At 48.1% G+C, this 27,864-nt stretch overlaps 1 protein-coding gene and 1 long non-coding RNA gene across 2 annotated transcripts; one reads left to right on the top strand and one right to left on the bottom strand.

The window, feature by feature from the left end:
- Positions 1-771: 771 nt before the first annotated feature.
- LOC310684921 lies at positions 772-3,949 on the bottom strand. Its single transcript, XR_014514968.1, has 2 exons — positions 3,847-3,949; positions 772-1,115 (listed from the first exon to the last, which is right to left on the bottom strand). It is a non-coding gene; the product is annotated as an uncharacterized lncRNA (long non-coding RNA).
- On the top strand, positions 1,062-23,627 carry LOC310684331 (guanylate-binding protein 3-like). The gene is made up of 11 exons (XM_083455309.1): positions 1,062-1,134; positions 3,849-4,057; positions 6,376-6,503; positions 8,193-8,302; positions 9,293-9,495; positions 12,269-12,511; positions 17,789-18,069; positions 18,302-18,514; positions 20,013-20,115; positions 21,508-21,701; positions 22,159-23,627. The coding sequence occupies exons 2-11, from the start codon at positions 3,868-3,870 to the stop codon at positions 22,372-22,374; spliced, it is 1,881 nt and encodes a 626-aa protein (XP_083311435.1). The 5' UTR covers positions 1,062-1,134; positions 3,849-3,867; the 3' UTR covers positions 22,375-23,627.
- Positions 23,628-27,864: the final 4,237 nt, after the last annotated feature.

Raw genomic sequence — 27,864 nt, 5'->3', positions numbered from 1 at the left:
CAAGTGGCCAACATGACTAAACCACTTCTAGCACAACGGGACACCATGACGGAAACCAGTGCGTACCTTCCCGCCGCAGCGATACCTATTTATCTACTTGCACTTGCTTTCGAACTGCTAGGTTGGCAAGAGCTGGGACAGAGCAATGGGAGCGCACCCTGTTGCGGGGATTCGAACCGCTGACCTTCTGATCGGCAAGCCCAAGAGGCTCGGTGTTTTAGACCACACCATCCCTATTTGCATATTTAGCTATATGCATACACACCCGCCCACCTACCCACCCTGACAACAGAAATCAAGCATGGCTTTCCTTCCCTGGCTTCTGCCTGAAGGCTGCTTCCAACTCTCACACATGACTCTGCTGCCCCTACCAGCCAGGTGATTGAGGGGGAGCACCCATTTGGCACAAAGCTACTTCCCTTCGTTATAGGTAAAGGTAAAGGGACCCCTGACCATTAGGTCCAGTAGCGGACAACTCGGGGGTTGCGGCGCTCATCTCACTTTATTGGCTGAGGGAGCCGGCATACAGCTTCCGGGTCATGTGGCCAGCATGACTAAGCCACTTCTGGCGGACCATAGCAGCGCAGGGAAACGCCATTTACCTTCCTGCTGGAGCGGTACCTATTTATCTATTTGTACTTTGACGTGCTTTCGAACTGCTAGGTTGGCAGGAGCAGGGACCGAGCAATGGGACCTCACCCCGTCGCAGGGACTCCCCCCCCCAAAAAAAAAAACTCACAACACTAAAATCCCACAAAAGCTAGGCATATATCAAGTTCATAAGTTTATTGTTCTAGCCAAAGTCCACAACAAACTGGTGCTAGGCAATAGTATTAATAAAATAATACAAAACAGCGTCCATAAAAGGGCATACATAACTGGCAACGGTTCAGAAACACCCAGATCCGTGCTTGAAGGCAGATAAAAACTCAGAAAGGGAGGACGCGGGTGGCGCTGCCGGGAACTCTCCGCTCTTACTGGAATCCTGCGCTTACAATCAGGAGCTACTTTCACTTTCACTTCCTGGTCGAACAAAAGCCCCGCTGGGCAGGCGAGGAGCCAGAGTTAGCAGGGTCGGCGGGAGGTCTGGGAGCCAGAGGCCGCTGCTGCTGTTGCTGCTGCTGCTGCCGGGAGGTAAGGAGAGCGCCCGGGCCGCGTTTCGGGCGGACCCCGCCGCGGTCGGCAGTTTCGCCGCGATTCCAGTTGCTGAACAGCCGCGGAGGCGGAGCTTGGAGAGAATCCACACGTGCAATCCCAGCCCTCTTTACCCGGGAGTCATCGTCGTTGCATAGGTGCCAACTCCCTGGGACCCTGGTGGGTGCGCCATCGCCCACAAAATTCCCCATGAAGGGGACCGGGCACCCACAAATTTCGGTGCCAGGGTCATGCACGCTGCATGGCACCCACGGCCCCGGGGCCAAGTTGGCACTCCTGCCCCGTGGGGTTAAAGGAAGGCTTACTTCTGAGTAGACGTTGCACCGGAAAGTTGGGAACCACCGCGCTCCTGCGCGAGAGGAGAGGGGGAGAGCCGTCGCCGTCTGGTTTACTTCCGAGTAGACCCGCGGAGGATCGGTTTGCTGGTGCACATGCAAAAGCAGAGCAGCGGCGCTCACGGGGCAGCGAAGGGCCGGTTGTTTATTCTGGGATCCCCACCCGAGCTAGTTTTAGCCAACCATTTGGAGCGGCGCCGAAGCGAAGCTCTTTTTGCTTACGAGGTGCTGCCAAATGTCTCCGCGCGTCTGAGGCTGGTTTAGCGCCAAGCTGGAGGGGGGGGGGGGAGCGATGAGCTAAGGAAATAGCCAGGGGTGTCAATTTCAATCAAATTGCGGGGGGGGGGGGAGATAAGCCTCGCACCACATAATCGATCACATGACACGGCGCACGCACATTGTTTGAATGGCAATGCGGGGGGGCCGCGACCCCCTCAAACATTTTATTGTCGGGGGGCGGGCGGGGCGAAGGGACCTCGGCCCCCTAGGAGTTGGCTCCTATGATGCTAACTAAGAAGCATTTGGCACCATTACCCCATTGGTGCGTGTCTCGTGAGAATCGGCCTGGGGATTCCCACACGAACCCTGTGCGGTTTGTGGTTTTGCGCGATGGGTTGCTTTGCAGGCTGCAAAGAGGCCAGTCAACCTTCCGGATCCTCTGTGTGTCTCTGGGCAAGGCAGGGCCTGGATCCGGAAACCGAAGCAAGTTTTAACTGCCTCAGTAATTATCACAGGGAGGGAGGGAGACCCCCCAAACTTGGTGGTTTTGAAACGGTGCTCCTGGAAACACGGGGCTCCCCAGAGATTCTTGGGTGAGAAGTTTGCACATTGCAGACAAACTGCTCAGAACATAGTTTCTTCCTAATAATAACAGTAACAGAAAAAAATTGTTTGTCTAAATTGTACGCCACCTTTCATTTCCAATAAAAGCCATGGCAATTTACAGAAAATTTAAAATATTAAAACAATATTATTGTTGTTGTTGTCGTAACTTCAATATGCGTGGTGTTTTTGCAAAAGGTTAGCTCCTTGCCTTGAGGACCTTACAGTCTAAAATATGACGCAAGAAAAACGAAGGAAGAGGAGAGAGGTGAAGGCAGAGTTTAAAGGGAGAATGCTATTTTAATCATTTCAGGGCCACAAATGCAGGGATGTGGGACCTGCAACCTTCTAGATCAGGGGCCAGCAAACTTTTTCAGCAGGGAGCCGGTCCACTGCCCCTCAGACCTTGTGGAGAGCCAGACTATATTCTGAAGGGGGAAAAACGAATTCCTATGCCCCACAAATAACACAGAGATGCATTTTAAATAAAAGGACGCATTTGACTCATGTAAAAACACACTGATTCCCGGACCGTCCATGAGCTGGATTTAGAAGGCAATTGGGCCGGATCCGGCCCCCGGACCTTAGCTTGCCTACCCATGTTCGAGATGACAGAATCATAGAGTCAGAGAATTGTAGATTTGAAAGGAACCCTGAGGGTCAGTGCAGGAATCTCAACAGGTGGTTCCCCATCCAAATCGAAACTATAACTGGCCCTGCTTAGCTTTGCAAATTCGTCAGCGGTTTTGTTGTAAAAAATTCGTCAGCGGTTTTGCAATAAACCATCAAGTTGTTCAAATGGTAATAAATATAATAATATTAATGGATTTATTTGCACATTGCTTGTGCACATTATAAATCATCTATCTTATCTTCACTGGTGGTGCTGTAAATATGTAAACTTTTTTTGGCAAAGGGAGTTTAAGGAAATAACAGAAATCACTGCATTAAAGCTGACCGAAAGTCCAGAGGTAGCATTATTATCTATTTACAATGGGGTGGAAGGTTCACAGGCTATGAAAGACTTGCTTACAAATTTATTGACAGCTGCACGAATTACGATAGCTAGGAAGTGGAAGGGGCAAGCAGAATATAAAATGGAAAAATGGGATAAAGAGGGGTGGGTTATAGCTATTAATTATTAAGTAATATGTGCCATTAAGATAAGACGGGGAATATGCAGGAGAAATGATTTTGAGGAAACAGGGAGAGTGTTTGTAGAATTTGTACTGTTAAAACGGAAAGGGGTCAAACCATAGCAAGACCTGTTGAAATTTTGGGATGTTAGATAGTTGCAATGGAATGGTCTCGGAGGTGGGGTGCACATTTTTATTCTTATATATTTGTGATTATTACTTTGTCAAAACAAAAAACAAACAAACAAACATCTATCTAAATATAAATAAATAAATAGCATCTTTCTGATTCTTCTGGCTGCTGGATCCGTGCAGCTCATATTTTTGATTCATAGGTGTACATGAAATATATCCCATGGTGACTCTTCCTGGTTTTCCATCTGTCTCCTACCCCAAACAGTACTTTAAGGTTTAGAGCAATGGCGCCCGAAAGCCACGTGTCCGAGCCCATCTGCCTGATCGAGAACAGGGACAGGAAGCTCTTTGTCTGTGAAAAGGCCCTTCGCCAGCTCTCTGAAATTCGCCAGCCGGTGGTGGTGGTTGCCATTGTGGGACTCTACCGAACGGGCAAGTCCTACCTCATGAACAAACTAGCTGGCAGAAACTCAGGTGAGAGAGAAAATTGCAGTGAACCCTCGAGAGGGAGGGGAGTAAACTCTACATTTAAGTGTTTTATGCTCAAATGGGGTGGGTGTGTGTGGACCACAGAGTGCCCTTCTGTGCAGAGAGAATCATGTAGTAACTTATTCCGAGCACAATTCAAAGTGTTGGTGCTGACCTTTAAAGCCCTAAACAGCCTCGGCCCAGTATACCTGAAGGAGCGTCTCCACCCCATTATTCGGCCCAGACCCTGAGGTCCAGTGCTGAGGGCCTTCTGGCAGTTCCCTCATTGTGAGAAGTGAGGTTACAGGGAACCAGGCAGAGGGCCTTCTTGGTGGTGGAACACCCTCCCTTCAGATGTCAAGGAAAGAAACAACTATCTGACTTTTAGAAGACATCTGAAGGCAGCCCTGCTTAGGGAAGTTTTTAATATTTGGTGTTTTATTGTGTTTTTAATATTCTGTTGGGAGCTGCCCAGAATGGCTGGTGAAACCCAGCCAGATGGTGGGGTATAAACAACAACAACAATTCAAAGACAGTTAATGTGTTCCAAGGCAACAATTTGGACACAACTTCTACAAGAGTCCAGCATGACTCTAATCCTAGTTTTCCTGGTACATCTCTTTGTAAAATGTAGAATATTAGTAGAGTATCTGATCTGCGTGTATAAGTTCCCAGGTTGAATGTTCGTAGTCTGAAAACCCTGGTGAATTGCTGTCAGTCAGCGTAGTCAATACTGGGTTAGATGGGCTGATTCAGTGTCAAGAACCTTTCTAGTTTCCTAAACAGAAGCCCACTTTTCCTACCACCCCACCCCCCTGTGTGGGAGAGTGAACTACACCCCTGAAATGTTGTCACTTGTACAGTGGTACCTTGGGTTAAGTATTTAATTCGTTAAGGAGGTTCATTCTTAACCTGAAACTGCTCTTAACCTGAAGCACCACTTTAGCTAATGGGGCCTCCCGGTGCCGCCATGCCGCCGGAGCACAATTTCTGTTCTCATCCTGAAACAAAGTTCTTAACCTGAGGTACTATTTCTGGGTTAGCAGAGTACCGTATTTTTCGCACCATAGGGCGCACCAGACCATAGGGCGCACCTAGTTTTGGGAGGCGGAAAACAAGAAAAAAATATTCTGAACCCCAGAAGCCAGAAGAGCAAGAGGGATCTGGCTTCTGGGATACAGTGTGGCTGTTCTGGCTTCTGGGTAACCGCGCCAAGCCTCTTCAGGGCAGTGGGATGAAGGCTCCCCCTGCCCGAAGAGGCTGCGCAGGGCTAAAGCAGAAGCCAGGACAGACGCGTCGCTGAAGAGGCACTGCGCCTTCTCTCTCTCTGTGCAGCGCCCCTCCTTCACAGGAGAGGCGGTGCGCAGAGAGGGAGAAGGCGCAGCGCCTTTCAGCGAAGCTGGAGAAGGAACAGAAGGAGCCCCATCAGTTCCTCCTCCGGCTTCCAGGACCGGCGCGTCACCGTGGAGCCAAGGCGCACCTAGTTTTTTTGGGGAGAAATAAAGGGGAAAAAATTTATTTCCCCCCCAGCCCACAGAACAGGCAACTCTCTGCAAGCCGCGGGAGCCCAGCGGCAGGCTCCCGCGCCTTGCGGAGAGCTACCCAAGCGTGCCGGGGCTTCGGGATAAGAGGCAGCGCTGCGCAAGCCGGGGGAGCCCTCCCACGGCTTGCGCACAGCTACCCGAAGCCCCGGCGCGACTGCTCAGTGTGCCGGGGCTTCGGGATAAGAGACAGCTCTGTGCAAGCCGGGGGAGCCCTCCCGCGGCTTGCGCACAGCTACCCGAAGCCCCGGCGCGACTGCTCAACGTGCCGGGGCTTCGGGATAAGAGACAGCTCTGCGCAAGCCGGGGGAGCCCTCTCGCGGCTTGCGCACAGCTACCCGAAGCCCCGGCGCGACTGCTCAGCGCGCCTGGGCTTCGAGGTGCAGGCAGCTCTGCGCAAGCCGGGGGAGCCCAGGGGGGACTCCCGCGGGCTCCCAGGGCTTGCGGATAGCTTCCTGAAGCCTGGAGAGGGAGAGGGGTCAGTGCGCACAGACCCCTCTCGCTCTCCAGGCTTCAGCGAAAGCCTGCATTCGCCCCATAGGACGCACACACATTTCCCCTTCATTTTTGGAGGGGAAAAAGTGCGTCCTATACAGCGAAAAATACGGTATGTAACCTGAAGCATATGTAACCTGAACTGTATGTAACCCGAGGTACCACTGTAATCTGTTTAAGACGTAAGAGCCTTCCAAGAGAAAGGGCGTCAGCCCCGTTCCCTGATCTTACTAGCTCACATGTTTCTGGCTTCCTAAATCCTAAAAATTTGGTTATCTCCATGGTTAGGTTTCCCCCTGGGTTCTACGGTGCAGTCAAAGACCAAGGGAATTTGGATGTGGTGCGTCCCTTACCCTGGCAGGCCTGGTCAAACCCTTGTGCTTCTGGATACAGAGGGACTAGGTGATGTGGAAAAGGTAATTCTGAACTCTTGGATGGCGCACCTGCTGAATTTCTGCCTAGCATGTACGGGCAAAGGACATAACAGCATTTGTGGCAGGGCCAGGAGCAACATACCTGCCACCGTACCCAGCTGCTGAAGGATCATTGCCAGATATTTGTCTACAGAACCAGAAAACGCACACAGCAACAGAGATAAATGTTTTATACATTCAAAGTGCCACTCTGAGGCTGAAATCAGGTCTCGGCAAAGGGACTGTGAAAACAAGCAGGTGTGAGGCTGCCGACCTCTTTGTAAACTACAGGAAATCCCCAAGTATGACTAATTATTTTGGCTGCTGGGATTTTGATGGCTCAGCACAACTTATGTAATTTTTGGAATTTCCAGTCAGTTGAAGTTGAGAGCTGGAGGAAGGTCTATACAGTAGTGTGAATCTGATGCTGATTGCTTTCCCATCCACAGTGGTATGGGATAGCAAAGGACAAGCTCGAGCCTACATGAGCAAACATCGCTACGCCAATGTTTATTTCTCAACTTCCTTGCACACTTGTGCTTTAGAATTGCCACTTTGTTTCTGGCAACAATAGCATCAGCTTGAGGAGCAGAAACTGTTTAGGGAAGTTTTTAATTTGATGTTTTATCGTATTTTTAATATTCTGTTGGAAGCCTCCCAGAGTGGCTAGGGAAACCCAGCCAGATGGGTGGGGTATAAAATAATAATAATAATAATAATAATAATAATCATAATCCTTGAAAAGCTTTTCTCTGGCATGGGAACAAGTGTTGGGCAAAGCTTTCCCTGCTTGATTTTGACGTGACTAGCTGCTGTTAAAAACCCAGAATCGGGGCTCAAAGGAAGGGAGTTTAGGGACAGCCCAGCACCAACAGCACTTTGGTTCTCAGTAGTGCAACTGCGTCAGTGGCAGTCCTTAGCCCGCTACGCCAGCTTTGCCAGGGCCAAGTAAAAGCAACAAATAACTTGAGAATGAATCAGTACTTATGTATTGTGCAGCTCAGTTGGTTAGAGCATGGAGCTGATAATGTGAAGGTTGCAGGTTCGATCCCCGTATGGGACAGCTGCATTGTATTCCTGCATCGCAGGGGGTTGGACCAGATGATCCTCAGGGTCATGGGATCAGTTCTATGATTCTGTGAACAATATTTGCAGCAACACTGCGGTGGAAGGGGAGAAGCAGAACCTAACAGCTTTCTGTGACGTTAACATCTGAGAGAGTGCTGGACCCAGGGGCTTGGAGTCAGAGGGATTATAAAACCAGCTCTGGGAGGGTTGGGGGAGTTGGGAGTTGGGTGGTTGGTTGGAGTGGGAGTGAGTTGGAATAGAGTCTGTGGGTAGGTTGAGTTAGTGTAGCAAAATAAGCTGAGTCATGAACAGTTAGGGGCTAGGAAGACAAGTAAATATCTGAGAGGTGGTTTAGTGAGTGAGAGCAGGTAGTGGAAGTTATAGGTCTGGATAGGCACCCCATGAATGCAATTGACTGTTACTGTTTATGAAACCACACGCTTGTTAAACTGCAATAAATAGACAAACGTTTATGTTCCAATTTAACCCTGACTGGACTCAGTATTGTCCCAGGTAGGGCTTGGGTGTTGGGAGCGAGAAATAAAGTGGTGGCACAGGGATCAATAGACGGTGAAATGGCCGGGGACCCTGTGTGATTGCCACACTTTCTTCCTCCTTTCTTAGGGCGACACTCAAAACGACACCTGGATCTTCGCTTTGGCTGTGCTCCTGAGCAGCACCCTGGTCTACAACAGTTTTGGTGCCATTGACCAGCAAGCTATGGATCAGCTTCAGTATCCTTCCCAAGCACTTACTCTGATTTTCATTTGCTGGAGGGAGTTTGAGGAAGTCCTGTACTGGCTGTCTCTCCTTAGGACATTGCCTCTTGTTACTCTAGAACGGTAGGAAATCTTTTTCAGCCCAGGGGCCACCTTATTTTATGTGCAACCTTCCAGGGGCCATGTGTCAGTGGTGAGTGGGGCCAGAGATGAGAGTGTGCAGAACAACGGGTGCAACTCTAGCTTTTGTAGTGTTAGGTTTTCAACCTTTTTTGGTATTGTGACCCACAAGTCCACAGAGCAAGCCAGCAGTAAATCATACCGTTCAAAGTTGGTGATGACTTAGAAGAGGAGGAGTCAGACTGGGAAGAGGAAGTCTCAGAAAATGAGGAGGTTATGTTAGCCCCAAAATGGAAAATGAGCGAGGTTCCAACCAAAGAAGAATGGCAACTTAACTTGACAGAATATGCACAACTTGCAGGCTTAGCATACAGAGTAAGAGAACAAGAAGAACATACATTTAAAAATATTGGAAAATGTTTATTGAATATATGGAAAATAATTGTGCCCAGCTGAAAACGCTGGCAACATTAAGATAAATTCAACAGTGTAAATGAGTTTTGATGGATGCAATAACGGTAAACTGATTGGTATAGTTTTTTGTACAATATGCAGGGATTTAAGATATGTAAAATGAACCATGGAAAGAGAAGAGAAGTCATTGATATCTTAAGGATGTAAAATGAGAATTTGAAATTGTAAAACAGAAAATTGAATAAAAATTATATACATAAAAAACAGAAAACAAAAGAAGATGAGGAGGTAACAGGGTTTAGTGAGCAGGAAGAATCTGTGGCAGAGAGCAGTCCACAATCAAAGGCAGAAGTCAAAGCCGGCAAGTGGGAGGACGCCAAGAGGAAGATGAGTCAGGTCAATGAAAAGTCACAGGAGTGTATTCCCCCTGTGCAGGCAACTGGTCTCTTGATTCCTAAACCTGGCCAACAGCTATGTGACAGAGCTCACGGAGCGCATCAAAGCCAAATCGTCCCCCGGGGGTGGCAGTGAGGGACTGGAAGACTCTGCTGAGTTTGTCCGCTTCTTCCCAAGTTTCGTCTGGGCCTTGCGGGATTTCACCTTGCAGCTGGAGCTGAATGGGCGCTCCATCTCTGAAGACGAGTATCTGGAACATTCCTTGAAATTAAGGAAAGGTACTGACAGTGGCGGGCGAATTCAATGGATTCCCCCAATGAATGCCAGGAAGTGCTGTTTGTTAAAGGTGCTGAGAAGTGTTGGGAAACTACTGTTTCCCTTCCCAGACTACAGAGTTCCTTGGGAAGGAGTGTTGGTTGTTAAACCACTCTGGGAATTGTAGCTTTTGGGGGGAGATTAGGGGTCTCCTAACAACTCTTCGCACCCTTAACAAACTCCAGTTCCCGGAATTCTCTGGGGGAAGCCACGACTGGTCAAAATGGTATCATAGTGCTTTGAAGTACAGTATTGTGTGAATGTGGCTTTAGTTTAATACCAGTCTTGGTGTGTTAACGTCATGTCTTTACTACCTAGCAGAGTTGTGTTTCAAAGCATGTTTGATGTGTTTACACATCACATTTATTTGAAACAGTTGCAGCTTTCCTCTGCACAAAATTCTTCCCAGCAAACCACAATAAAATAGAGTATATAAACTGTTTCAAAGGGGTAGCCGAGTTCCTCTGTTGCAGCAAACCACAATAAAATACAGTACAGTGGTGCCTCGCAAGACGAAAAGAATCCGTTCCGCCAGTCTCTTCGTCTTGCGGTTTTTTTCGTCTTGCGAAGCAAGCCCATTAGCGTATTAGCGCTATTAGCGGTTTAGCGGCTATTAGCGGCTATTAAAGGCTTAAGGGAGTAGCGGATTAGCTGCTAAAAGGCTATTAGCGGCTATTAAAGGCTTAAGGGATTAGCGGATTAGCTGCTAAAAGGCTATTAGCGGTTTAGATCAGCTGATAAGCAGCTTAGATCAGCTGTTAGGCGGCTTAGCCATCAGCTGTCAAGCGGCTTAGCTAACAGCTGTTAGGCGGCTTAGGGGCTTGGGGGAAAGGGGGGGGGGAGGGGAAAAAACCCCAGGAATCGCAAGACATTTTCGTCTTGCAAAGCAAGCCCATAGCAAATTCGTTTTGCGAAGCACCTCCAAAACGGAAAACCCTTTCGTCTAGCGGGTTTTCCGTCTTGCGAGGCATTCGTCTTGCGGGGCACCACTGTATATAAACTGTTTCAAAGGGGTAGCCAAGTTCCTCTGTTGCAGCAAACACAACGGAATCTTGCTAACTTACTAACAGCTGTAGGAATAACTGAGACCACAGGTTGAATGTGAGTGAGCTATGCGGAAGCAAGCTAATCGACTAGCTTGGCAGAGCCTCTTTTATTGGCAAAAATCAACAGTTGCAAAGCAGTAGTGAAACCACTCTGAACTTTAACATATTTCCATCTAAGCACATTCCCAGCATTAGCAAATTCACATGACAGCAGGTGTTTCCCTCAAATGTCCTCCCCCCATACTTGATAACATCTGCTTTCCCTGCCATGCTCCAGCCAAGCAATATGTCTAAGCAAACAGTTTGTGAAAGGACAAAAGGTCAGGGGGGAAACCCTGTTTTCTAGCCAACAAGGCAAAAGGTCAGGGAAAGCAAGCGTAACATTGACCTGCTGTGGCACGTCTTTGTGCGAGGTTTGCCTTTGCAGAACGGAGCGTTACCCCCACAAACTGCCAGCTCTGGTAGGCTGCAGTCAGCATGGACATTGCTTAGGGATGATGGGAGTTGCAGTCCCATGACACCTAGAGGGCACTAGGCTGGCTAACCCAGCTTTGTAACTTGCATGTGTGTATATATCTGCCAACTTGGGATAACATTCCATGCACCTGAGAGAGTAAGCTTATGCCATAACATACTTGCTAGTCTTTAAAGTGCATGAGACTGTTGTTTTTAGCATATATATTAAAAAAACTCAGAATTCATAATGCATCTGAAATTACTAGTTGTTGCTTAAAACTTAGAAACTCATGCCTATAGGCTTGCCATCTAAAGTTAGATCTAAGAGTCAGAATGGGGGGGAAGCAAGGAAGAGGGGAAAGGGTTGTGTGCCTATGTACTTAATAAGGATAAGCATGAAGTATAGTATGCCTTCCCTTCTGTAGTATGAAATATCCGCCTTGCTCAAATCCCACTTTTCCTCTTCCATGTTCCAACCCTCTGGTATCTTTGCACTTCCATGTGCCATTTCAGATTTACCCACAAGCTCCCCATCTCCTGTTAATATTTGTACTGGTACTGTATTTGTTAGAAAATGTATTTTACAAAGAGTGATTTGTACTGGGGGGAAAGAAAACCTATGTAATGTAACAGCTGCAGAATCTTGTGACTCCGATTAAGGTCACAGAAATGCTGACTCATTGCCTTGTTAATTTGTTAACTCCCTTTAAAAGTGAGTGTGTTTCTTATATAGGAGGGGAGGGAGTTGGAGGTTGTCTTGTTGTTGTTTAATTGACCAACAACAACAACAACAACATGGGAGTGTGGAAACTTCAAGCAGATGCTGTGTCTGGAGGCGTTTGTGAGGACAGACAAATCAGCAACTCAGCGGTTCTCAACCTGTGGGTCCCCAGATGTTGTTGGACTACAACTCCCATCATCCCTGAGCTCTGGCCTTGCTAGCTAGGGGTGATGGGAGTTGTAGTTCAACAACCTCTGGGGACCCACAGGTTGAGAAAGGCTGTCTTACTGCTATGAAAGAGTTTTTGAAGCAAGAAGCAAAAAGATCCTCTCTTGGGCTCAAATGCATTGTATTGGACTTTATATGCACCAATAATACTGATTGTTAACAGCTGCCATCCTGCAAGTAAAGAGTCACCCTGGTTCTGGAGGCTACTTCATCATGAAGGCTTTGAGGGTGAAACCCCTGCATGACTCAGGAAAATAGCTAACATCTCCATCGTCTTCTTTCCAGGCGATGCCTCTGATGTTCAGCTGTACAACCTGCCTCGCAAATGCATCCGGATGTTCTTCCCCACTCGCAAGTGTTTCATTTTTGACCGACCCACTACTAGGAAGAACCTGCCCCATCTGGAGTCGATGCAGGAGAGCCAGCTGGAGCCCGACTTTGTGGAACAAGCCGGCCAGTTCTGCCGTTACATCTATAGTACATCCAAGGAAAAGACCATCCCTGGAGGACACCTTGTCAATGGCCGCTGTGAGTCCTGGTAACTGTGTAGTCCTCCTCAGACTAGCTGGTTGGACCTGTGCACCTGCCATGATTGCCCCAGGGAGGAGCTTGGGATCTGGCCCACCATCCTAGCTACTTGGGTTTGCATTCCAGTGGGCCACTCTGAGCACAGGCAGTTCAGTGTGTCTTCCCACAACTACCTCCTTTTCTCCCCCCCCGGTAGTGCTGGCGAACCTAGTGACGACCTATGTGGACACCATTCGCAGTGGGCAAGTGCCTTGCATGGAGAGCGCAGTGCTGGCCTTGGCTGAGATTGAGAACTCGGCTGCTATCTGTTGTGACGTGGGGTTTGTGATTTCAGCTCTCTTGACATAATCTGCTGGAGACAGTTCTCTAGTAACACTTCTTTATTACAGCAAACAAGACTGAAGACTGAGGAGGGGAAAGCTACATTTATAGGGACAGGGGACTAGCTAGAAAGGATACATTTTGGAGGGAACAATATCAGGCAATCACAGTCCTGCCTTTTGGAGGAAACCAATAAGACAGAGGATCCAAATACAGCAGTTTAAATGAACCAATAGTAGCTGTACCCCCTGAAACCAAAAGGCAGTTACTTTACCCTAATGCAAATATAGACAATAATAATACAGATATAAAATCCTTTGACTCAATACACAACACCCCTCCCCCCCTAGTGAGCACAGCAGACGTAATCTCTCAGGTACTGTGGGGTCCTACAACTTCTACTTGATCTCCTGACAACAGGCGTTGCCTGTTCTGGATTGGGTGTTACCTGTGGTAGAGGGGCTGCTATAGGGGTTTCCTCAGGAACAGATGGAGTCCCAGACATCTCAGGGTTCCCTACCTGTACCTCGTCATCATGAGGACTAGCAGACCCTGGTTCATTTGCTGAAGCCCCTGGTGACTGCACCTCTGGGCCATTTTCACTCTGGTCTTGCAGCTCTGCGTCGTTAGCCAGGGATGAATTATCTGACTCCTCCCTGCTGAGCGCCCGGCGCCTCAGCTGATCTATATGTCTCTTCCAAACTTGCCCATTTTCCAAGGTTACATAATAGGACACAGGTCCACTAGCCCGGGTGACCACACCAGCCACCCACCGCGAACCTCGTGAATAGTTCCTCACCCAGACCAGATCTTCAGGGGCGAGATACCTTGTTGTGTCAGTCTCAGCCTGGGGGGTTGCTCTTGAATTATGGTTTGGCATTTTATCCGGGTGGACATAATCCAGCACCGTTACCAGTCTTCTACCCAAGAGCAGCTCAGCTGGCGACTTGCCCGTCGCAGTACACGGCGTCGCATGCTGCAAAAATAACATTCGCGCGATGCGAGCTGACCAGTTACCCTCCATTAAGCGCGCAATGGATTCTTTGGCTGTTCTTACCATGCGCTCAGCCTGCCCATTGGAGGATGGGTGAAAGGGCGCGGATGTGACCCCTCTTATGAAGTTATCAGCCAAGAATGCCCTGAATTCTTGGGATACAAAAGCTGCCCCATTATCTGATACAATGGTCTCAGGTAACCCGTGGGTTGCAAACAGCTGCCTCAACACCTTGATTACGGCAGCTGATGCCATGCTAGGGACCATCGCCACTTCTAACCATTTGGAATATGCATCGACGACAACCAAAAAGACCTTCCCCTGGAATGGCCCAGCAAAATCTAAGTGCAGCCGGCTCCAGGGAGATCTGGACTGCTCCCACCAGTGAACTGGTGCTCTGGCCACTTCTGGCCGCACCTCTTGGCATGCCTTACATGTTCGTACCCATTGTTCTATGTTCTGGTCCATTCCAGGCCACCACACATAACATCGGGCTAGCGACTTCATCCTGACCATTCCCGGGTGTCCCATGTGAAGCGTCTCAAGCACCCTGTTTCTCAGTGGTGCTGGGATGATCACCCTATCTCCCCACAGGAGACAACCCTTATGCATGGACAACTCGTGCTGCCTTGTCGCATAAGGCCTGAATTTGTCTTCATGCGGACCACCTGGCCACCCCCTCCCCACCCAAGTGAGCACACGGGAGAGAACAGCATCTTTCCTCGTTTTCTCAGCTATATCAGTAGCCGTTACAGGAGCCCCCGGAAGTGTTTCCAGCATCATTATGTGCTCCGCTGGAGCGGGATCCTCATTGCTCCCGCCAGGAAGGGGCAATCGACTCAGCGCATCAGCGTGGCACAACCGTTTCCCCGGCACATGGGTCAAGGTGTACTGGAACCCGTTCAGGAATATAGACCAACGCAACATTCTGGGGGAGAGAATTTGTGGCGTTTGTTTGTTCGGGTTGAACAACCCTAACAGTGGTTTGTGGTCCGTTTCAATGGAGAAATGGCGACCGTACACATAATCATGGAACTTTTTGATTCCTGCCACAATTGCAAGCGCCTCTTTGTCAATTTGAGCATAGTTGCGCTCCGTGGGCGACAACGTACGGGAATAGAAAGAGATGGGCTTTTCCGACCCATCCAGTTCCCTATGACTCAGCACCGCCCCCAGGCCGTATTGAGAGGCATCACATGCCAGGACCAGCGGCTTTGACTCATCATAATGAGCAAGGACGCTCCCGCTACTCAGCATTCTTCGCAAGGAGTCAAAAGCCTTCTGCTGCCCCTGCCCCCATCGCCACACATTCTTTTTCTGCAACAGTCTATGTAATGGTTCAGCTACCGAAGCTTTATGGGGTAAGAACGAATGATAAAAGTTAATAAGTCCCAGGAATGACTGCAACTCCGTCTTGTTCTGTGGTCGTGGTGCCTCGATGATGGCCTTAATCTTAGCATCTGTGGGGTGGATGCCTGATGCATCAATTTTAAACCCCAAGAAATCCACAGCTGGCACCCCAAAACTGCATTTTTCCTTTTTCAGTTGCAACCCCACCTCCTTGAACTTGAGCAATACTGCACGGACACGCGCAACCAGTTCCTGTGGGTCTTTTCCAGCAATCAAAACGTCATCAAAAAATGGCAAGACCCCCGGCAGACCTCTTAACAGGCGTTCCATGAGCCCTTGAAAAATCCCTGGGGCCACACAAACTCCAAATTGTAATCTGTTAACTCTGAACGCCCCTTTATGTGTGACAATAGTCTGTGCTTCCGCTGATTGTGGGGTTACTGGCAGCTGTTGGTAGGCTTGTGCCAGGTCAATTTTGGCAAACACCTTGCCCCCAGCCAGTTTAGCCAACAGATGTGATACGACTGGAATGGGGTATGAGTTTCCCCTGAGTGCCTTATTGATAGTACATTTGTAATCTGCACAGATCCTGACTTCCCCATTTGCTTTAAGGGGCGTGACGATTGGAGTCTCCCACTTAGCAGAGTCCACGGGTGAGAGAACTCCCTGCTTGACCAATTTATCCAGCTCTGCTTCGATCTTGGGTTGCAGTGCAAATGGCACTCGCCTTGGTTTGAGTCGGATTGGGGCCACCCCAGGGTCCAACTCGAAGTCAACTGGGGGCCCTTTATAACAACCCAGTTTTCCATTAAAGAGACCAGCAAACTCTTTGCATAATGCCTCGCTCATCTCAGGGCAGGTTTGGATTGAATTAAGCCCTGATATACTCAGTCCCAGGGCGGGGAACCAGTCAGTGCCCAGGAGACTGGGGCGACTGCCCTTCGCAATCACCAGTTTGAGTACAGCCTGTTTGTCCCGGAACTGAACTCTCACGGCACACATTCCCATAACATGGATGCGGCCCGCTGAGTATGACTGCAAGGTTGCCGGGAAGGGCTCCAGAGGGGGCAACTTACCCCTGGGGAAGAATGTCCTCGCGGTCTGGTCCGACACGATAGTGAATCCAGATCCGGAGTCCACCTCCATGTCGCACTGCTGACCCTCAATCTTCACCTTGACGTGTGCCTTGCCTTGCGCTGGGAACTGCACGACCCTCCCGTTGATCTCCGTTACATAGTGGCAGTCCTTTAGAAAATGGGTTGCTGTGGGCGGTCTGCGATGCTCCAGTCTAGGTGTTCCTGTCGCTCCCAACGCCGCCGATCTACAGACCCTGGCGATGTGACCTGTCTTCCCGCACGTCCGGCACATAGCATCCCGGAAACGACAACTCTTCCGCTCATGGTTTCCGCCACAACCTGGACACCTGCCTCGGTGATCTTTGTGCCCTGTGCAGGCCTGACGCACTGACTCGACCCCACGGACTGGGCTCTGGCTCGGAGTAGCCTCTAGCTCGTCCATGGCATGCGCAACTTCTATCTGTGGCTTAGGGGCCTTGCGACTGGCATCAAGCTCCTCTCTTTCATAATTCTCCGTGGCGGTGGCCTCCTTCAAGGCTGAAGCAAGGGTAACCTCTTCTTTAGCCACGATGCGTCTTCTGGCTTTCTTGCTGCTCAGACCACCGATAAACCGATCCAGGAGAGTCTCTTCCAGATTTTGGAAGTCGCAGTGCTGAGCGAGCTTCCGCAGTTCAGCTAGAAATGCAGATACAGACTCCCCAGCACGCTGCTGCCTCTCATGAAACTCCATCCGCCGGGCCATCTTGGTCTCAGTAGGCGCCAAATGGCTTGTTAGGCAGGCAAGAATATCTTTGAGAGATGTCTCACTTAGCTTCGCTGGAGCAAGCAATGCCTTGGCCAGCTTGAAGGTCTCAGGCCCACAGTAGCTCAGGAATGTGGCCCTTCTTTTGCTGGCATCGGTGATCCCTTGAGCCACTGCGAAGAACTCGAAGCGTTCGACGTAGTCTTCCCACGTGTGGGGCTCTGATGGCTGGAAGGGCTCCAATACCCTTGGACTCTCCATTGTCCTGTGGCAGGGTCGTCTTCTCAGCTGGCCAGTGAGTCTTGTTCTTAGCTGCAATCCGGACTCTGAGGCAGGGCTGCGTTTAACCGCTCCTCAGCATTCCGGATCCCACCTTCGTCGCCAGTTGTTGTGACGTGGGGTTTGTGATTTCAGCTCTCTTGACATAATCTGCTGGAGACAGTTCTCTAGTAACACTTCTTTATTACAGCAAACAAGACTGAAGACTGAGGAGGGGAAAGCTACATTTATAGGGACAGGGGACTAGCTAGAAAGGATACATTTTGGAGGGAACAATATCAGGCAATCACAGTCCTGCCTTTTGGAGGAAACCAATAAGACAGAGGATCCAAATACAGCAGTTTAAATGAACCAATAGTAGCTGTACCCCCTGAAACCAAAAGGCAGTTACTTTACCCTAATGCAAATATAGACAATAATAATACAGATATAAAATCCTTTGACTCAATACACAACAGGCACAGGCAGTTCAGTGTGTCTTCCCACAACTACCTCCTTTTCTCCCCCCCCGGTAGTGCTGGCGAACCTAGTGACGACCTATGTGGACACCATTCGCAGTGGGCAAGTGCCTTGCATGGAGAGCGCAGTGCTGGCCTTGGCTGAGATTGAGAACTCGGCTGCTATCCATGATGCTAAGATGCGCTACGGGGAGCTGATGGATCAAAAGCTGAAGCTTCCTACGGAGACGGTCCAGGAGCTGCTGGGGATCCATGCCGAGTGCGAGAAGGAGGCCCTGCAGGTGTTCCTGGCTCGTGCCTTCAAGGATGACCAACAACGGTTCCAGGTGGAACTCATGGTAGGTTGTCCCTTGATCCCCTGTATATTAACATGCTGCAAAGTGTATATTATACCCAAATATTCAGATTTTTGTTCACCACACAAGAATCTTTTGGTGGAGGGTGGTTAAGAAATGTCTTGAACAATTTTATTCTGAAAATAAATCTGGGCGCACAAAGTCTGTTCTCCCAGACTAGAAATGTTTTGAAGTGCTTAGCTATGTCTCAGCTTTATTTTGTTTGTGTTGCCAGAAAACCATGGACCAGATGAAGGAGGGCTTCTGCCAAAAGAATGAGCAGGAATCTTCAAAACTCTGTTGGGCTGTGTTGATGTCCTTGTCTGGGGAGCTGGAGGAAAACATCAAACAAGGGGTTTACTCCTGTCCTGGCGGTCACAAGCTGTTTTCGGATGACCTGAAGGAAATGGAACAGAGATACCACCAAGAACAGAAGAAAGGAGTGATGGTGAGGAAGCGCGAGGGCTGCTGAATGAACATCTTAAAGGGGCATTATAATAGCTCGGCTAATTGGAGGGTGGGGGTGCACTCCAAATCGTGGTTTTCTCAGAATTCAAATTGCCAAAACCTGAAACACATTTCATAGGTGTGGCTGAAATAGGTGCAAAGTTCATATCTGAGTACCAGAGCTGGAGATTGGGTACTGAAATTGTGACTGGGGAAACCCAGCCAGATGGTATAAGACAACAACAACAACAACAACAACAACAACAACAACTCTTGCTACACAATTGCACCATTTTTAAAATTCTGAATCCATGAAAAATTAAGGCGTGTCTGACTGCAGTCTAATAGCTCATTGTTCAACCTGGTAGCAAACAGAAAGGCACACAGCTGAAACAAGCTCAGATTCCTGGTCCAGTCGAGAGACATATAAAAAGTAGCCTGGGAGAGAGATTGTGGGAGGTTGTTCTGCTTCCCTAGCAATGTGCCTGAGCTTCCCAATTTAGGATCTATGTAGATGCGACACAGGAAGTCCACAGTGCTTTGAAATTTACTTAAAATCAATTGCTAGAGATTGCGGATTGGACTAGGACACAGTGGCCCTGAGAGATCCTTGTGTTATGGGATATTTGGAGGGCTGTTTAGCTCAGGGAAGCAGATGACCTTTTCTTCCATCCTGGCTGCTCTGATGTGATGTGCAGTCCCCAGCAGTGTTAAGTAACTTTCAGAATGCTAGCAGATCCAATCACAGGCATCCCCTCAACATATCTGCTTAGGCTCTTACAGGGCCACAATTCTAGGGGTGAATAATACAGAGGATGTGGGTGGCGCTGTGGTCTAAATCACTGAGCCTCTTGGGCTTGCTGATCAGAAGGTTGGCGGTTTGAATCCCCATGACTGGTTGAGCTCCCATTGATCTGCCCCAGCTCCTGCCAATCTAGCAGTTCGGAAACTAGCCAGTGCAAGTAGATAAATATGTGCCACTGTGGCGGAAAGGTAAACAGCATTTCTGTGCGCTCTGGTTTCTGTCACGGCGTTCCATTGCGCCAGAAGTGGTTTAGTCATGCTGGCCACATGACCCAGAAAGCTGTCTGTGGACAAACGCTGGCACCCTCTGCCTGAAAGCAAGAGGAGCGCTGCAGCCCCGTATTTGCCTTTGACCGGACTTAACCGTTCAGGAGGAGTCCTTTTTAATACAGAGGTAATAGAAGAAGGAAATCCACAACCCTCAGCTGCATGATGAGATCTACTTTGTGCCTGAAATGAAAGGGGTGCCTGCCAGGGAGTCAAAGGCCATCTGGGCCAGCTATCTTCTCACAGTCCATGCTTCAGACAGTCTCCCTTCCTCTTTACTTTATTAACATCACTGCAGAAATGTTCATGCATTTGTATTTCTCCTTTCTCACCTTATTAAGCAAAAATGGGAAACTTGAAGCAGGCAGGGGACCCAATCTGTTTTAGCTGGCCTCTCTTCATTCACTCTGCTGACTCTTCTGTTGCAGGCAGAGACAGTCCTACAGCAGTTCCTCAAGGAGAAGGAGAATGTCGGCAGAGCCATACTGCTAAGTGATCAAGCTCTGTCAGAGAAAGAGAAGGAAATGGCAGGTAGGGGGATGGGAAAGTAGCATGCATGGGGCAGTGGTCAACAATGGGCTCCCTGGAGGTCTTCCCCTGGGGCCCATGAAGACTCTGGGCCTCCCCACATGCTGCACACTTGGTCATGAGGTTTTGGGTGTGGTTATCTTTTTACCCCTTGAAAATGACATAGAAGCATGTTGGAAAAAGAGACATTTTCTCCCACTTTTTCTTTCAGCTCTATGTGCTTTTCAAGGCTGATGGTATAGGGCTGTATATAAATAATAATAATCTGCTTGCAGAAAGCTTTTGCAGAGGTTTGATTAAATCCAACGTTTGCTGAGCATTCATTGTGATTTGTTTATGACATGGAACATTCATCCTGACTTGCTTGTAGGGTGCTTATACATTTTCCCTTTTACTCATTCACATCCCACAGTTTTCAGTTCAATTGTCTGTCACTTTCCTAACAGCAGAAAAAGTTTCTTTTTTAAGTGGAATTCTTGCGCTAGGGCAACAGAATTCATTAATTGACTTGAATGCGCACGCGCGGGTTGCGATTCAGCGCTTCTGCGCATGCACGACCGCCGAAACTCAGAAGTAACCTGTTTCAGTACTTCTGGGTTTCAGCAGGTCCATAACCCGAAAAAACGCAACCTGAAGCGTCAATAATAATAATAATAATAATAAATAATTTATTATTTGTACCCCGCCCATCTGGCTGGGTTTCCCCAGCCACTCTGGGCAGCTTCCACAAAGACCAAAAATACACTAAGATGTCACACATTAAAAACTTCCCTGAACAGGGCTGCCTTAAGATGTCTTCTGAATGTCAGGTAGTTGTTTATTTCTTTAACATCTGATGGGAGGGTGTTCCACAGGGCGGGCGCCACTACCGAGAAGGCCCTCTGCCTGGTTCCCTGTAGCTTTGCTTCTCGCAATGAGGGAACCGCCAGAAGGCCCTCGGCGCCGGACCTCAGCATCCGGGCAGAACAATGAGGGTGGAGACGCTCCTTCAGGTATACTGGGCCGAGGCCATTTAGGGCTTTAAAGGTCAACACGAACACTTTGAATTGTGCTCGGAAATGTACTGGGAGCCAATGTAGGTCTTTCAAGACTGTAACCCGAGGTAAGACTGTATTCACTTGAATCTGTCCCACAAACTACTGCTCTGGAGCATTTATTTCTGCTACAACTTTTCTATTTTCTAGTTGTTTTGGGGCTTCCTACTTTCTCCAAATACAGATATGAATGGTATGCAGGGCCACTGAGCATTAACAAACTTCAAGCAGTAATTCTGGCCCCTTTAACCCTATTTTAGCCAAATCCAAACTCCATAGCAGTCAGTAACCGTAGAACAATATCTTGTGGCTCTGCACACCTGCAGTTATTCGTTCTTCCTTTTTTTCATTCCCGGGACAGAGGCGAAGGCAAAGGCTGAAGCTGCGCAGCGAGAGCAGGAGATCCAGAAGCAGAAGCAAGCTGAGCTGGAACAGAAGATGGAAGATCAGAAACGGAGCTACGAGCTGAACATCCATCAGCTGGAGGAGAAGATGGTGAAAGAAAGGGACAATCTACTGAAAGAGCAGAATATGATGATGGAGAGTAAACTCAGGGTAACTATCACAGGCCCATCTTGGGCCTCTTCTCTATTTGCAACAAGCAAACACAAGAATGCTAGTTTGGGTGGTTCTGGAGTTCTGTGCTTCCTTACAAAATGCATCAAGTCAGGCTCAGGGGAGTGTTAGCCCTCTTCCTCACAATCCCAGGGCCCCTATCTAATTTAGTTAGCAGTGTTTTTCCTGGTCAGGCATCCTTGCGAGACACACTCAGCTGTGGAGTGAAGCTTCTGGGGTTGGAAGGAAGTTCGTCGTGATCTGAGCCATCTCCTTGACTGTCAAGTGGCACAGACAATGACGTTAAAAACTTAAATTCCATTCAATTAGATGCCTTCTTTAGAACACCAGAAGAAAGCTTTTGTCTTTCGGTTTGGCTGGAAGTATTCTTAAGCACACCGAAAGCCGAATCACACCCCTTTTTTTCTTTTGATGTGAATGCTCTCTCTTTTTGCAGGAGCAAGAGGCTTTGCTGAAGGATGGATTTCTGAAAGAAGCAAATCGACTAAATGGGGAGATTAATCAGCTGAGACAACAGGCTGAAAATATCAAGAAGCCATCTTGGTTTGCAGGGGTGTTGGGTGGTCTGGTAGATGTTGCCACATGTTTTTTGCCTGGTATTGTCCCCAGAATTGCTGGATCGCTGGCTTCTAACTTTATAAGGCGCTTGTGATCAAGCAGGGAAAGGCCTACAGATCAGTTACATTTGTCGTGAGACAGTGGTGGTGAAGGCATCCTCTTCTATTTCTCCCCATGTCAGTTTCAGTCTCAGTTTATTGATTAGCTTTTCTAGTAAGGCTGTTTCCCATACTACTTGATACAAGTGTTCCATGTTTATTCCTGACAGGTCCCTCCAGTGTCTGCCTATGATGTTTCTGGCTGCTGAGAGTAGGTGGGCTATGAGCTCTTTATAGTGTGAGTGGGCATTGCTATCTTGGAAGATGTTTAGTAGGGCCAGTTCTGGGGTGTCTTCTAGTACCTGTTTAGTTATTTTGCTTCTTTCTTGTATGACTGCTTTCCAGAAGAGTTGGGCTTGGGGGCATTCCCACCACATGTGGTGGTATGTGCCTGTGGAGGTCCAGCCTCTCCAGCGTTTTGGCGAGGTTCCTGGGCATATCAGCACCAGTTTCCATGGTGTTAGGTACCATCTGTATATTGTATATTGTGGATACCATCCCCTTGCCATGTTCTGTTGCTGTTAGGAGAAGGTTTTCGAAGGTGGTCAAGGGCTTAGTAGCTGTTGATTTTACTACTGAATTGTTTAAGAAGGTGTGTAGTTGGTGGTGTGTTAGCCAGGGCATTTGGGTGTCCCCTAGTTTAGCTTCTGTTCTTCCCTGACACACCCACATATTAATATATTTGCCAGGATCCCTGCCCCTGCCCCCTATCGGAACTGACACTTCCTTTTTCTTCTTCTCTGACATTTGTATTAAGTTAGTAAGCAAAAAGGAAGCTGTAAAAAAATTCCACTTGGAAGTGGGAGACAAGAATGCCTTCCAAGATTGTATTGAAGATGCAGATTGTGTACAGATTTCCTTGAACACCTTATAATGGTGCTGTATTTGTCAAAGGCAACCTCTTTATGAAGTCAGTTAGCTACTTCCATGCCTGTTGCCTACGAAGAACTTTTTGCCATACAGTGCCTCAGGTGACACCAAAGCCACTATCACGAAGAAAGCTGCTGTGTTGATGTAGCCTGAGTGCCATATTGCAGTATTAGCAGAATGATGCTTACCACAGACTTGACCTGATAATGTGGTTGGGTGCAGATTGTAAGCCCATGGAAGCTTACAAATTTGACCATCACATTTGAGGGTAGGTTTAATTGCTGGATTTGAAATATGCCTGTTTGCTTTGATCTTGTTTTTTTTCTTGTTTTTTACGTGAATAATGTCTGGCAAAATAATAAAATAATTCTGGAGTTCACAACGTTGCATTTTTAATTGTGTGTTTCATTAAAATTTCTTGTGGCATTGGAGAAGAGGTGGCTTATTTATTTATTTAACTTTTTTCTCCTAAGGAATTCAAGGTGGCATGTTGTTGTTGTTGTTTAGTCGTTCAGTCGTGTCCGACTCTTCGTGACCCCATGGACCAGAGCACGCCAGGCACTCCTGTGTTCCACTGCCACCCGCAGTTTGGTCAGATTCATGTTTGTAGCTTCGAGAACACTGTCTAACCATTTCGTCCTCTGTCGTCCCCTTCTCCTTGTGCCCTCCATCTTTCCCAACATCAGGGTCTTTTCCAGTGAGTCTTCTCTTCTCATGAGGTGGCCAAAGTATTGGAGCCTCAGCTTCACGATCTGTCATGGATCCCTTCAGGGATCACTGCCTTGCCGTGGCGAAGGGGCTTGAAGAACTCAGAGAAGCTATGAACTATGCCGAGCAGGGCACCCAAGATGAACAGGTCATAGTGGAGAGTTTTGACCAAACGTGATCTACCTGGAGCAGGAATCGGCAAGCCACTCCAGTATCCCTGCCAAGAAAACTCCATGGACAAAGACAACAAGGTGGCATACACCTCACTGAATCTCCACAACAGCCCTGTGAGGTTGGTTAGGCTGTGGGAGGCTTTGAATGCCCCATGGTCATCACCCAAGTGTTGTGGTCATGTGGGGATTTGAACCCTGGTCTCTCAGGTCCTTGTCCAACACTCTTAACCACTATACCACCCTGGTATAGTACAAGATGTACAATATTCATGAAAATGTCATGCTATCTGAATTTGCTTTTTGTAACAGCCGTGTGCCCCAAATCCTACTTATAGGCCCCAGCACCTGTTTTCCAGTCAGAAGCACAGACTCTGCTGGAGAAACCCTGGCCTGATAGAAAGTCTCAAATTTCACATGCAATGGGCCAGAGTTGACTCCCAATCTGCAAAAGGTGAGGAGGAGTTTCTGCACCAAGGCGAAGAAGAGTTATATCAGGAGCAGCAAAGTGGGAGGGTAAGACATAGGGCTTGTGCACAGCAGAGCAAACTGTTCTTTAGCTCATAAGTTTCTTGTTCTAGCCAAAGGCCACGACTAACTTGTATTAGTATTAATAAAATAATACAGACCATATGTCCATAATATAAAAATTCATAAGATGAAAAATGACTTTGCCAAGTTCCTGAGCATTAAAGCACAGTTTCCCTTGTGCATCCCTGACAGCTCCAATTCTGATATTATTTCGCCTTTTTAAATTCAGTTTGCCAACATCCATGATGTAAGAGAGAGAAGTTACCACAGAACAAAATCAGGATGAGAACAGAAATAGGGCAGCAGCGGGAGGCCCCATTAGCTAAAGTGGTACTTCAGGTTAAGAACGGACCGCAGGAACGAATTAAGTACGTAATCCGAGGTACCACAGTACTGGCATTTTCTCCCATTATGAGATCTTGTTGGTCTGCACCAAACGTGGTCGCCTTATACTCTTCTAGGCTGTAAGTGCTGTGAAGATCAGCAGCTGTCCTCCTCCAATGGGGCCTGGGAGTGGGTGCAGGTGTGCGCCTTATCTCTCCTGTGGGCACAGAGCAACGTTCATGGAGGGTTCAAGGCGTAGGCAGTCCTTGTGGCTGAGCCAAATACATTTCATGTCTCGGGCATGATAATTTGTCAAACTAGGCAGGCGCCTGACAGTTGGCCAAATTCTCATTAAATAACAAAGCGAGGGACAACCCCTTATCTATATGATACGTGGTCCTAACTATATTGACAGAGAGTGACGTCTCACGTCAAGTCCTCATTATAAGTTGGCTATATGAGGATGCCCTCACTATACGGATAAATATATAAAGATTCAAAGCTACAATAAGCGTTGAAACCAGGAAGCGCCAATTACTGGCCATATGTGGGTAATATATCCAGCAATAGATATAATCATTGCTGTGGTTTATTTTTGTCCCACTTTTGTTGCGCTATAGCTCCTCCAAGCAGCAATAATGTGGAAGCACTAGGAAGCAGAGCAGAACATATCTGTCACTAATGCACTCTTACAGTGTAGAGAGCACATTGCAGGATACACCCACAAATAAAACACCAGTCAGGGAGGGGGGAACCTGCAGACCCCACATCTGATAAGGTTGACATATTTCAAACTGAAAAGCCCGACAGAAAAGTTGTTGAGCCGTTTTTGAGCCATTTTTTGTGGGGAAATGGCACTGTTGACTTAGGTATTCCAGATACAGTGGTATCTTGGTTTAAGGACAGCTTCGTTTATGAACAACATGGATTAAGAATGCTGCAAACCTGGAAGTAGGTGTTTTGGTTTGTGAACTTTGCCTTGGAAGCAGAACATGTTAAGTGTGTTCCATTTGTAAACTGAGACCCCCACTGCTATGGCAAAGCACGCCTTGGTTTAAGAATGCTTTGGTTTAAGAACGGACTTCCGGAACGGATCAAGTTCGTCAACCAAGGTACCACTGTATGTCAGCCACGTTCAATTACCAAATGTTCTGGAAAACTCAAGTTCACATACCAATTTGTCACATTTGGGCTAGCTTAATAAAAGTATTAAGGGGGGTTAGGGGGCGCAAATCCACGGGTTAGGGGGTGCAAATTACTTGCCTTGCCCCCGGTGCTGACAACCCACGCTACGCCACTGTTTCCACCACTCAGACCAAAGGCCAATCAAGTTCATTTGGCCCCTGAGGCAGAAAAATCTCACAAGTGCCTTTCCCCCACCGTGGAGGGGGGGAAAAGAAAATAGAATTAAAACGAATAACCACTCGACCCCCCCTCCCCACGCCCGGGGCAACGCACACAAACGAGTCATTTTGCGCAGGAATTTATTCGGTTTGGGATCAAAGTGCTGCAAGGGGAATTCAGAAAAAGTCCCTGTTTTTGTCTGCAGACGGGAGGGTTCTTCCTCCTCTTCACGGTTGCCAGGGAGATCTATGTCGAGCCGGGCGTGAGAAGCGCTGATTTCCTGGAATCGCTTGCCTTGGCAGGAAAGAGGCAGCCGGGTGCCTGCTTTCACTTTCGGTCCTCCGCTATCTCGCCGCACAGACAGGCCAATCTCACGTTCCCGCCCAACCCGCCCCCTTGGCCAGGAAGCGGCGCATTGTTGGCGGCGGCGCCCATGAGTCTGGATGCAGCATCCTGTTCTCAGGAGATGGAACAGTTCCAGGCAGCTGGGATTCAGGAGCATTTTGCCGCCTTTGGTCTCCTTCTACGTGGTCGCGTCCTCGTTTAAAGCCATATCCAAATCGGTGGCCGTCCTTGCCTCCCGTGGCAGTGAGTTCCACAGTTTATCTATGCGCTGCTCGAAGAAGCATTTCCTTTTAATCTTCCAAGATTCAGCTTCGTTGGGATGTCCACGAGTTCTGGCGTTATGAGAGAGGGTGAAAACGTGTCTCTATCTCCATGCCATGCGTAATTTTGCAAACTTCTAGCACGTCTCCCCTCATTCGCCCTTTGTTTAAAGCCGTGGTTCCCGACGTGGGGCACACGCCACACAGAGGGGCAATTTGATTTTTAAGGGACGATTTATTAACAGTTAATGGCCTTTTAGGCTTCCTCTACGTGAATAGGAGTTCACTCTTTGAATAATACGAATTGTATGGGGGGGGGGGCACCAGGATTTTAGAGATGCTCACTGTATTCCAGATACAGTGGTACCTTGGTTTAAGAACAGCTTAGTTTATGAACAACGTGGACCAAGAATGCTGCAAACCTGGAAGTAGGTGTTTTGGTTTGTGAAGTTTGCCTTGGAAGCAGAACATGTTGAGTGTGTTCCATTTGGAAACTGAGTCCCCCGCTGCTATGGCAGAGCACGCCTTGGTTTAAGTACAGTTTGGTTTATTTACGCACTTCCGGAACGGATCAAGTTCGTCAATCAAGGTACCACTGTATGTCAGCCAAGTTCACCCTCAATTACCAAATGTTCTGGAAAACTCAAGTTCACATACCAATTTGTGACATTTGAGCTAGCTTAATAGAAGTATTAACATATTAAGTATTAAGTATGTATTAAGTAGGGACGCGGGTGCTGCTGTGGGTCCCACATCTTGTGCTCCTTTGATCATGACTGATTTAACATCTTCATCTGTTGCTTCCCATTCTAGCAACAGATTGCACATTTTGGAAATTAATTTTCTATCATTTTCTATCATTTCTCTCGGAAAAGTTGAGATTTTGTACTGAAATCCTTTCTTTTTCTCAATCTTAAATGTTTCATTTAGCTGA

This window comes from Podarcis tiliguerta (assembly GCF_965153285.1).
Source record: "Podarcis tiliguerta genome assembly, chromosome: 8".
In the NCBI taxonomy this organism is placed as follows: Eukaryota; Metazoa; Chordata; class Lepidosauria; order Squamata; family Lacertidae; genus Podarcis; species Podarcis tiliguerta.
This window is presented reverse-complemented; position numbering and strand designations above follow the sequence as displayed.